The 12889-nt window shown below is 42.4% G+C and overlaps 1 protein-coding gene across 1 annotated transcript in view; it reads right to left on the bottom strand.

The window, feature by feature from the left end:
• CCDC17 (coiled-coil domain containing 17) overlaps window positions 1-12889 on the bottom strand; it is a 785488-nt gene that overhangs the window by 276420 nt on the left and 496179 nt on the right. Inside the window, exon 11 of the mRNA XM_044086848.1 lies at window positions 1511-1596. Coding sequence (XP_043942783.1) covers window positions 1511-1596 — 86 coding nt within the window. The remainder of the gene's footprint in view (window positions 1-1510; window positions 1597-12889) is intronic.

Below are 12889 nucleotides of genomic sequence, written 5' to 3'. Positions count from 1 at the left end.
GGGAATACATGCTGCAGATGAGGTTGAATGCTGTGTTGCACATGGTCTGAATGACCATGCCTTTTTTTTTAAAACAGTGCTAATGGCAAAAAAAGAAGTCAAAGGTGTAATTATTTTGGTAAACACTGTTATATCAGTTACGTCACTGTAGGTAGCTAAATCTATATGGTGAAGTTCTTGTCTACATAAATCTACATGGTGAAGCTGCTGCCTACATAAATCTACATGGAGAAGTTGTTGATTGTAGCATCTAGTAATGTGTTATGCATGCAAACTCATAGTCCTTATTTTTTTAATCAGCAGGCCTTTTACTGAGTTTAAAATAGAAAATCATGAAGGGCCCGTAATGGGTTTAGAATTGATATTTACCAAGCAGTTCATTACACTTGAGATGTATGCATTATAAGGCCTGGGCGAGACCACACCTTAAGTACTTTGTGCAGCTCTGGAGTCCATATAAGGAAAGGAATATAATATAATATAATATAATATAATATAATATAATATAATATAATATAATATAATATAATATAATATAATATGAAGCTGCTGAAAGAAATTCTGGAGAAACCTACCAGAAAAATCAATGAGACAGAGGGGAAGGAATATGACAAGACAGAGGACTTACAAGTCTTCTTATCTGAGAAAAGAAGAGACGGGGAACATGATATTACTGCACAAAATCAGGTCAGGAAGATGTAAAGGGGTCATTCTGAACAGGAAGGACAGCGGGTGAAGAAAGGTTCACAGACAGCAAACTGTGAGAACTAACTTTAGAAAGGATAGAGGGTAAAGAAAAGGTCACAGGCAGCAGATTGTGGGAATTAACTTTTCCCTGGATCTCTGAAAGTATGTTTTCACAGAAAGAGTTGTAGATCCATGGAATGAACTACCAGAATGAGTGGTGGAAAGGAAAACTGCAAAAACTTACAAAATGACATGAAGAAGATGAAAAAATGGGAATTGAGAGACAAAGGGGAGGTAGAATGTTAAATGCTCTTAAAGGGGAGATTAGATGGGCTTATTACCTCTTTCTGCTTTCAAGCAAATGCCATGTAATGGCATGCAAACTTTACAGCGAAGGCATCCCAGCTGGAGAATGGAGAATTAAGTGTTGTGAGGCAACATTGTTAACAGGAACCAAGTCAAATAAGCATAATAAGTGGGGTCCAGGAACTGGATATAATTATTATTATTTGTAGTACAGAGCAATGATCATATATAGTGAATATGTGTCTGTGTCATTCATAAGATTGCTTTCATCTCCCCCACTTTCAATAGTCCAACTAAAAATCCTTCTTAATATTTTACAGATAAACAGAGAGATAAGCATATAGACAGATAACTAAAGAGATACTGTTACGCACTAATAAAGATCTTAGTCAGTTTCAGGTATGAAGAGAAATCATTTTAAATATATTCAAAAATAAATGTTTACAGTGTCTGGTAAGAATATAATATATTAGAACAGAAAATACAATTTACTAAAAAATAAGGGAGAAAAACTTACGCGGGGTCATATGGTGAAGGACCAAGTGCATCTACAGGGTTCAGCAAGTGTTTGCTCATGGACTGCACATGAGGCTGTATTCTATCCTGAAATGCAAAATTGTACACATTCAGTTAGTCCTTTTGTGTACATCACAATCCTAAACTAGCTTCAAACAAAAAAATATGGAAGATATGCAAGCATATAAATCTGTGAATAATTCTTTAAATACAGTACATTTTTCACAATGTTGTATTCTTAGTTTTGAATAGTAAACACATTAACATTTGAGGTCATGGTCAAATGCAAATTTTATTTTTAACCACAGTGCCTCATATCTGTGTACTGCTTAAATTATTTACCCAGTCTTTCTGCTGTGTGCTACAGAATTATTTTTATAATTATTCAGCATTAACTATTTTTAAGTGCTCATTTACACCTTCAACAGGTGAACTCACACAGTTTACCATACTGGGGATCTACATGGGTGGGGTAAGAAACCTCAGAATCACAGCAAAACTTAATGTATGCCTAGAACTCATTCTACTGGTCACATTTGTATGTATGAGTGATGTATATGGCATGATCAGGGCACATAATTAATCCAGAATTCTCTTTAGCACATGCATTATGCTAGGAACACTGGCATATGGTATCTAACACCAGTTTGATAATGCTGCTATCCACACAAAGTCCTATTCTCAAGGATGAATACATACAAAGCAGGCTTAACCTTTGTGCGGAAGGCAATCAGATGTATTGTGAGACAGTATGAGATATGTTTTAAAGCCATAGAGAGTACCTTACCAGTATATGGTTTCAGTGTGGACACTTTTAAGCCAGTAGCTGCACAGATGGAGGCTAAAGTTGGAGGTGTATCAATATATATTAACAACAAGCATACCTCTAGGCTGGTTAAACAGGATGAACTACTGGAATTCTTCCATGTATAGACCATCATAGATAAAATCTTTTACGATATCCTATATAGCTAAAGGTCACTCTCCATGTCCGAAGAAACTCACATCACATGCTTTGACCTACTGGAGACACTTACTATCCAACTGGACACCCTACATATGGGAAATGTTAATTATCCCTCTATAGACAGGGAATCTTGCACAGCCTCAAATCTGCAGGCACAGAGATTCCTGGACTTCATAAATACAAACACCTTTCACCAGTTAGTGCATACGCCAACTAGAGGCACCAACATACTGGACCTTGTACTTACAAATGAGGGAGAACGCTGTACCCCCCCTATGTCACATCCTCCCTGGTAAGATCCAACTATAAATCTGTCTCTTTCAAAATCAGAATCAACTTGGTAACCCCAATAAACCTAATAACAGTTAGGAACTATTCAAAGGCAACAGTTAGGAAATATTCAATGGTAAACTACCTTTTAGCAACAGATGGTTTGTCAAAATTTAGTGCCCCTCAAAAACCAGAGAACACAGCTGCCCATGCAGAATTGTCCACAGAAATTCTGTACAACCATGTTAATGGCTGCATAGAGGCTGCTGTACCAACCAGGAGTAAGCCCAAAACTAACTGCACAAACAAACCACCCTGGTAGAATCCCAAATTAAACAGGATATACAACAAAAGAGAAAAAAAATCATGGATAAATATCAGGAAGTGTATCTCCAGATAAGATAAAAATTCTGTTATCAAACTAAACAGATGACTAAGAAGGCTAATTAAGTTGAATAAAGTCAATTTGAGGTTTAAATAGCCTCTCAGGCAAAATAAAACTATAAGACCTTCTTTAGCTATGTCAGAAACCTCAAGGCAGCGCTGAACTGGTGATTAATATTGTCACATTCACTGAGCCAAAATAGTGAATCTGTTGGCTGACAAATTCAGTTCCAATTTTACCACCCCCCCCACCCAGTCACCCTGGCCACACCCCAAGAAAGACCGTCAAACATAACGCTCCACTTATAAATAGAGAGTATGTCCCAGTTGTGCTTGCTAAGGCCAAAAACACAGCATCGGTGGGCTCAGATAATATCACAGGTGTCCTCCTGAATAGTCTAAAATACAACTTATAAGGGCCACTGGAATAACTTTTTAAATATAGTCTCAAAACAGGCTTTGTGTCATGAGAATAGCAGACTGCAATGTTCATCCCCTTCATAAGGGCAGACCATCAACTGATCCCGGAAACTACAGACCCATTAGTCTGACTAGTCTTATTTCATATGATCATAGGAGGTTACTAGGCTAATGACCCTAGGCCCTTACAAGCCTAGCCAGGTTTTACCCTTATTTCCACAATGAGCACCTATCACCCCTGTCTAAGAGGAACATAGGTGGAACCCCTGGAGTGAATTTACGGTTACCCATCCAATCATCCAGATTGCATTTGAAGAGGGCAAATGAGGTGCTCTGCTTGACATAAAGCGAGAGTCTGTTCCAAAGGTGTGGTAACCTCTGGGAGACAAATCTGTCCCTCCTGCAGGTTTTATTAATGTCACATACCAGGTTAAGGCCATTAGAGTGAGTAACCCGTGTACCATTTGACTTATGGATATGAACCATTTCCAATAAAGCAGGAGCAGAGATTGCCTTATATGCAAGGCAGAAATTGCCTTTGAGTAGTCTGTATTAAATAAAGTAACAGTGATTTCAGATGATCCTCATAGGACAGATGCTGAAGACCTTGAATTTTCCTTGTGAGGAACCTTTGCGGTCTCTCCAATTGCTGCATCTGCTTGGAAAGGTACATACCAAAAGGGGCATTGTACTAAATTATTGTCCTGATCAGGAAAGAGTGCAGGGAGGTTATAATTTCTTTTTTTTCTGGAGGCAATGCCCTTACTTATGAGATAAGCAATATAGAATGCACTTCTTACCACTGTGGAGACATGGTGATCAAAGGTAAGGTTGCTGTCAACCTGTGTGCCCAGGCCTCTCACCACTGATTGCATACTTAGGGTGCTGTTACTGATGTAGTAGTTAGCACGAACATCACTCTTACTGAAAGGGATGATAATACATTTTTTGTATTGAGTTCAAGGCCATGACTTTGGCACCAGTCATTTGTTTGTGTAAGATCCTCTCGCGGGATGTAAACATCGTTTGGAGATTCTATGACCGCTCCCAGTTTGCAGTCATCAGCAAACTTTGTCAGCCAAGACCTTTAGTTTTAGCTCGCACCTCTGAGAAATGGATTCCAAACAGGTGAGGTCCCAGGACTGATCCCTTTGGAACACCACTGGTTACAGGTTGGCTGTTGGAGGTGGATTCCCCTATTTTGACTATATGGGTTCTATCAGTGAGCCAGTTAGTGACCCATCTAATAATACCTAGTTGGGTGAGTTTATCAATTATGCCTGGGGGGAGTGTCAAAAGCCTTGGCTAAGTCTAGGTAGGCTATATGCACAGATTTTCCCTCATCAAGGGCCTTGGTGACTGTCTTGAAGAAGTCCATCAAGTTTAACAGGCATGATCTCCCTTTGACAAATCCAAATTTAGTAGAGTCAAGTGTTTGGAGGATGTTCTTCATGCATACAGCTGCAGTCATTACAGATGGGTTATTCTGCCGTCAGGCGGGTCCTCGGTCGGCCGAATTCCAAAGTCTAGGTCCGGCGTCGGTTGTCGTCGCTTCTTCCCTGATGTCAGTGTGACACGGTTATAAAAGAGGCAGCCAACGCCATTTTCTTAAGTCTTTCTTGCCGCGCGGTGCCCGAAGCAGAAGCAGTTCGCAAGTGCCGGTCGGCCAGCTCCTGAGATTTACGAAAGTATTTCAGCCGAAGTCTTCTTTAAAGCTAAGTACCCCGTTGGGGAAACTTTTTTTGCCTCAGACCGATGTCAGACAAAGTTAATAATTGCATTTCTTGTGGGAAGCAAATACCGCATAAGGATTTCCACTCTTTCTGTATACCTTGCTTAGGCCCAGACCATGACGTCTCGGCCTGCCGTTTTTGTGCTAGGTTCAACAAGCGCACTATTAAGCACCAGGCAGAGTTCTCCCTTCACTATTTTGGCAAAAAATGTAATTATATCATGTCGTCGGATACACCGACTCCAGTTTTAAGCAAAAGACGCAAGGATAAGGACCAACATCCGAGGTCCGCACCGAGTACCGAGACCACGCTTAGGCCGAATACCGGTTCTCCGGTTCTCAGTGAGGTGCCTACGCAGCCCCTGAATGCCGATGAAACTATTTTACCGGTGACTTCAGTACCCAAGGTCGCAGGCTCCTCGGTCTCCATTCCTACTGCAGATACCGACGTCACTCTTGGCGGGGAAACTCAAAATTTAGTCAGGCCTGCCATTTCTGAAGGCATCTTCAGGCCTTCCACCTTCTCTATTAAATCCTTCACTAAATCTAAAGCAGCAATGAAAACTAAAAAACAGGGTAAAATGGCTGAGGATTTGATAACTCTCATCAGGGGTTCTCAACCCCCCTCTGACAAAAGACCCAGATTGGAGGAAGACTACCCTTCCTCAGACCAGGCTTCTATTACCTCAGAACATTCTGAGGACCAGGATTTTGCCTATTCCCCTTTCGAAGACTCTGATGCTGAGGAGTCTATTCCCTCGGTCTCCCCCCCTGAGGACTACTCTTTTGGGGAAACCCTGCATACATTGAGGGAACACTTTCACTGGGAAGGCCAAGATTACTCAGATTCCAAGAAAAGGCTCAGGGAATTTCTACTGCTCCCCCAGCATAGGCCCCTGGCTATCCCTCCTGTTTTCGATATTTTGGATGATGTGTACGCAAAAGCCAGCCTTAATCCAGATTCTTTACCTCCTGCCCCTGTTAAACCAGACAGGTATTACCGGGTTCCTGATTCTCACCAGTTCCTATATAAAAGCCATACTGCTGACCCAGAAACTATTTCACAGGGTCCCAAGGGAATAAAGGCCTCTACTGCTAAAAACCCTTTACCTTCAGAGAGAGATTCCAGAGCATTAGAAAGGTGGGGGAAAAAGGTGTATACATCTGCCACTTTAACCATGAGGGCATTAAACTGTCAATTCCATATGTTAAAGTACCAACAGTTTTTGTTATCTCAGTTGAAAAGCAAAATGACACAAACAGAACAACCAGATTTGAAAGAGTTGCAGGATTTGTTGCATGGTGCAGAGCAAGTGGGTAAACATACCTTGCAGTGTGGTTTTGATGCTTTAGAGGCCTCATGTAGAGCTGCTGTTACGGGGTCTGTTATACGTAGACATGCTTGGCTCAAAGAGCAAACCTTACCAGATCATGTCAAAGCAAAGTTGTTAGATGCACCACTTCAAAAAGATGTATTGTTTGGTGTTAAAGCTGAGGAGGTACTAAAGAAAATGGAGGAAAAAGCGAAATCTATGCAAACAGTGAAAGATTTCTTGCAGGTACAACCACCACGCTTCAGCAGAAACTGGCCTTCAAAAAATTGGTCCTTTCCAGCCACGGACAGACTTCAAAGGGGTAGATACAGATGCCCAAGGGGTAGAGGACAACCTCAAGGATCTTACAGAGCAAGACAGTGGCAAGCACCAACCCCAAGAGGTGGAGAAGATAGATCACAGTCATTTAGAAAACAGACACAATGACTTCCCCCTATGCCTGCCAAGCAAAGCTTTAATGGCAGCACCTTTGGGCGGAAAACTGGCATTATTTTCAAAAAACTGGCATATTGTTACAAAAGACAAATGGATTATGGACATTATAGACAGAGGCTACAAGTTCCACTTTCACACCCTTCCAAAAATGAGAGGCATGCCAAACCTGCCACAAAATCAAAGGGCAGAGGCACAAAGACAAATTTCTGCTCTCATGGATATGAAATCAATTCAAGAGGTACCTGCAAAAGAACAAGGTCAAGGTTTTTATTCCAGACTATTTCTGGTACCAAGGAAGGACAAAGATTGGAGACCCATCTTAGACCTATCCATCCTAAACACATATCTAGAGGTGACAAAATTCAAGATGCTCACATTACAGCAGCTTCTTCCCATGCTGGGCAAGGAGTCTTGGCTGGTAACACTGGACCTCAAGGAGGCATACCTGCCTGCCCTATCAGACAAGATTGCGGAAGATACCTCAGATTTCTTGCAGGTTCAACCCATTACCAATTCTCTGCATTGCCCTTTGGCTTATCTACTGTGCCCAGAGTGTTTACAAAATGCCTGGCATCAGTAATTGCCTTCTGCAGACTACAAGGAATACAAATATACCCATATCTGGATGACTGCCTGATCCAAGCGGACAGCAAGGACATTCTATTGCAGCATCTGGCATTTGTAATAAAACTGTTAAACTTCCTGGGATACACAGTGAACAAAAAGAAATCAAAACAAATACCTTCTCAACAGATAATTTTCCTGGGTGCCAGCTTAAATACAACCACCCAGATGGCCTACCTCATGCCAGATAAACAAGGGCAACTGTCTCAATACTTCAGCAAAATGGCAACTCTCACCAGACTAACTGCAAGGAAAGTCCTGCAGGCTCTGGGATTCATGGCATCTTGCATCCTACTAATCCCATGTGCAAAGCTGCATATGAGGAAACTACAATGGTACCTAAAAAACTTATGGTCTCAACACAGCCACAGCTTGGAAACAATTATACCACTCATTCCATGCCTTCAAAAGGAATTTTTGTGGTGGGCTCAAGCATGCCAAAGAAACACAGGTCTCCCTTTCTGTGTACCTCAAGCAACTCAAATCATCACAACAGATGCCTCAGACTATGCCTGGGGAGCACACATGGCAGATCAGTGCATTCAGGGAAAATGGTCCCAAAAAGAGAAGCACCTACACATCAACCAAAAGGAGATGCTAGCCATGCAAAACGCTCTTATGACCTTCAAAGACCTACTGCATCCAGGCCAGCTATTGATAAGGACAGATAACACAACAGTCATGTGGTACATAAACAAACAGGGGGGAACTCATTCATACCCCCTGTGCAGGCAAGCCATGACCCTATGGAATACAGCACTGGAATTGCAAATTCAACTACAGGCACAATTCCTGCCAGGGAAGGAAAACACACTGGCAGACAACCTAAGCAGAAATATGACAGATCCACACAAATGGAAGTTGCATCCTCAAGTCTTCTCAAAGATAACTCAGGCATGGGGACAGCCAGACATAGATCTATTTGCTACCCACAGAAATTACCAGTTGAAAAAATTTTGTTCAAGGACCTATCATCCTCAGGCCTGGAAAGTGGATGCACTCTCTTTCAATTGGACAACATTGACAGTCTATGCCTTCCCGCCTCTTCCTCTGCTGACCAAAGTTATATTAAAAGCCAGAGCAGAGAGGCCACAAATGATTCTCATTGCTCTAGACTGGCCACGACAACACTGTTATCTGCTCCTAAAGAGCCTGACACACTCCCCACCATGAATCCTACCTCTAGTCCCTCTTCTGTTGTCCCATCACAACTACAAAATCCTTCACAGCCAGCTCAAAACCCTAAATCTAGCTGCATGGAGAATACCTTAATTTCCCAACAGACTCTCCTCTCCAAGGAGGTGCAGGATGTCATCTTGGAGGCCAGAAGACCTTCTACTAGAAAAGCCTACTCTGCCAAATGGAAACGATTTTGTTCCTGGAATCAAGAAAAGGGCCAGAATCCTTGGGTAATAAATATACCTCAAATTTTACAGTACCTAGCTGAGATGTTAAACAGTGGCCTTTCCTTCTCCTCCATCAAGATCCATGCTTCAGCCATTTCTGCACAAGACAACACAGACCCTCCATTATTCTCACATCCTCTATTAAGGCAGTTCCTCAGAGGGGCAAAAAATATAAAACCCCCAAGGAAACCACCAGTTCCAGCTTGGGACCTCAACTTCGTATTGGAAAAGCTGACCCTGCCTCCCTTTTGACCTGGCTTCTTCAACAGAGCTACAATACTTGTCATGGAAAACAGCCTTACTTCTGGCTATCACCTCAGCACGCAGGGTTTCGGAACTACAGGCCCTCATGGCTGTGCAAGCATTCATCATTTTCCATCAGGACAAAGTTTCCTTACGAACCAACCCTACCTTCATGCCAAAGGTAGTATCCAGTGTAGCTTTGAATCAGACTATCTACTTACCTACCTTTTATCTAAATCCACAGAACAAAGGGGAGAGACTACTACATTCCTTGGACATTCACAGGCAACTTCGTTATTACTTGGACAGAACAAAGCCATTCAGGAAATCTGAGCAACTCTTTGTGTCTTATGCTACAGGTGCTCAAGGAAAGGCTATTTCCAAACAGACAATTTCAAAATGGATAGCCCACTGCATATGCTTTTGTTATTCATTTCATGGAAAATCTGTGCCTGCATACATCAGATCCCACTCCACCAGGGCCACAGCTACCTCTGCAGCTTTCCTCAGGGGGGTCCCTACCAAGGACATTTTGGAAGCAGCTACTTGGAGTTCAGTGCACACTTTCTCCAAGCACTACCACCTTCCACTATACTCTAAATCTAGAGCGGGCTTTGCCACAGCAGTCCTGCAGGGCATCCTCGCTCCTCCTAGTTCCACTTAGTGTCTACCACCCTTACTTAGCTTTGGGATTCCACCCATCTGTAATGACTGCAGCTGTATGCACGATGAACATAGTACAGTTTTGTACCTACCATAAATGTAGATGTTCGAGTGCTCATACAGCTGCAGTCCAGGTTACCCCCCCTCTGTCCCCTCTTAGGACAGGACTTATGACAAACACCTTTATCATACAACCTATTTGGGGTATTCCTTTATGGTGTATTTGCTTGCAACTACTGTTTTTTGATTTATCTACATTGCATGTTTGCATAATATTATGTTTTGCCTTCCTTCTGGGGGCACCTGACATCTGGGGCAAGAAAAACTGAAGAAAATGGAGTCATCTGCCTCTTTTATACCCCTGCCACACTGACGTCAGGGAAGAAACGATGACAACCGACGCCGGACCTAGACTTTGGAATTCGGCCGATCGAGGACCCGCCTGATGGCAGGATAACCCATCTGTAATGACTGCAGCTGTATGAGCACTCGAACATCTACATTTATGGTAGGTACAAAACTGTACTTTACCAATACCTTTGTTGTTAAGATCCATGATGATTGTCTCCATGGCCTTGCAGATAAAGGTAGTCATGCTAATAGGTCTATTGTTCCAGGGACAGTGGAAGGATCACTTTTGTGCAAGGGGATAATGGTGGCCTTTTTCCATTCAGCTGAGACAAAGCCATTGCTTAGACTATGATTGAAAAGAGTACCTAATGGCATTGCTAATTCTTGTTTGAGCCTCTGTAGGACGCAGCCTGGTATTTTATCAGGTCCCATGGATGCTGTGTTTTTGACCTTAGAGAGGGCATTCATAACTCGCTCTTTAGAGATACAAGGTAAAGGACAGGTGGTAGAAATGTCTTGGGATAAGTGTGGTGGGGACATGGGAGTGAAGTTTTCACAGAACCTGTCGGCTAACTGGTTAGCAATGTCCACAGGCTTGGTATATGTAGTATCATTAACTACCAGTTCCGCACAAATCTGGGCCTTTCCTTCTAGGCTATGGATGTAACTAAAGAATGCCTTATGGTTGTCCTTAGTTGAGGAAGCTAATCTGGATTCACAGTTAGCTTTGGAGGACTTCATAAAATGTTTTATTTGCTTGTTTAAGCTGAGGAGGGAATATTTCCAGTTTTTCCTTCTTACCCTTAGACAGCAATTTCTTCCTCTTTTTGTAAAGCTTGTTAATGGCAGTTTTTCACCAGACAGGTTTACTCTTCCTTGAGGAGCTTGTTTTGGTCCTATCAGGTACGGTTGAGGCAATGCAGTTGTTCAGGTGTTTGAATAAAGCATTTGTGTAGAACTTGGCATAGTTGCCAGTTCCATCTGAGGGGGGAGGTGCAATGAAGCTATTTATACCATACTGTAGGAGGTTATAATCTGCTTTGGAGAAGTTTTTCAATTTAGTTGGTGCTAGGGGAGTCAGGTGTGATAGTAACTTCAAATGAGACTGATTAATATGGTCAGATCTCACCAGGAAAGATCTCCCAATGGGGGTGCTACAGTGGTCCACTCTAATTGGTAAGCACCAAATCCAGGATGTTGGCACTCCTTGTGGGAGTGTCAACTAGCTAGTCCAGGGCATTGGAGTTAATGAAGTCGAGGAATGTTTGGCCAAGTGAGTTTGCACAAGAGTAATTTTCTCAGTCAATGGATGGGTAGGTAAAGTTGCCTAAAACGATGGTGTTGGGATGTACCTTGACAGACTCAAGTAGATCTAAATAGGCAGAGTGGTTGTCCTGATTCATGGAGGTGGTCCTGTAGCTGGCAATGATTTGAATAGGTGTCATCCCAACAGTTAATTGCACCTGAAGTATCTCCAGGGAATCATGCTTTCTCACCAATCTGGAGGTGCATTTATCTTTAATGAGTATTGATACACCACCTCCTTTAGTTTTCAAGCCATCAGTTTGGGGTCTGAACGTGTGGAAGGAGGTGTAGCCCATTATGGCTGGGGTGCTCTCCATCTCCATTACTACACAAATGTCTATGTCTTCCAAGTTGAAGACTGCTTCCAGTGAATGCAGTTTCATGTTAAGACTCCTAGCATTTAGCAGCAAAACCTTGAGGTTGCTCTTAGATGGAGTTCTTACATCAGAAATGTTGTCCTTGAGACACTGCCTAAAAAAAGGCAGTATGGGGGGGGTGGCAAGAGCCTTGGACAGTAGCTGAAATCCCAGGGGTGACAGATGAAGACCATCTCTAGCAAAGCATCGAGGTCTGTCAATCATGTCATCCCAGGATGACAGATACTGTATTCCCTTGGAATGATATCAGAAACTAAACCAATTATTGAAGTCAATCATTTTCTGTTTATATTGAGGCATCATCCTAGGTGAAGGTAAAATGCTGATTAAGGCTAGGGACATACCAGCCTGAGACACAAAGTCTGAGAGCTCAATCATGTCTCTCTTCATATCTTTAAGAGAGGTACGTCTCAAGCCATTCCCACCAACATGGAATATGACAGTCACAACAGTACCTTTTGTTAAGTGACTTGAGTGCATGTGTGATATGGCAGATCCTAGCACCTGACAGACAGCTGACTGTGACCTTCACCTTATCCAGCATGGTGAGAGAGACATCTATGTGTCTCACAATGGAATCACCTATGACTAATATGTTTGGTTTTGTGTTTTGCCTTAAGGACTTGACAGGTGAGACACTGATATGTGAGCTATTATGTGTATTGTGTTCTGCAGAGGAAGTATAATGTTAGAGTGCTTCTGTTTGTGTTTGGGCGGTCTCTGGTGTTTAGGTATGTTTCTGGTGGGAACCTCCGCATATGTAGGTATGTGTGATCTGGGACTGGGTGGAGTAGGTGGTGAGGTGTGCATGCTGACGACACACTCATTGTCATATGTACTGCCTGGTGTGTGAGAGAGCATGGACTCAA

The sequence above is a fragment of the Protopterus annectens genome, chromosome 10.part0 (genome assembly GCF_019279795.1).
Source record: "Protopterus annectens isolate FY-2018-M chromosome 10.part0, PAN1.0, whole genome shotgun sequence".
Classification (NCBI taxonomy): domain Eukaryota; kingdom Metazoa; phylum Chordata; order Ceratodontiformes; family Protopteridae; genus Protopterus; species Protopterus annectens.
This window is presented reverse-complemented; position numbering and strand designations above follow the sequence as displayed.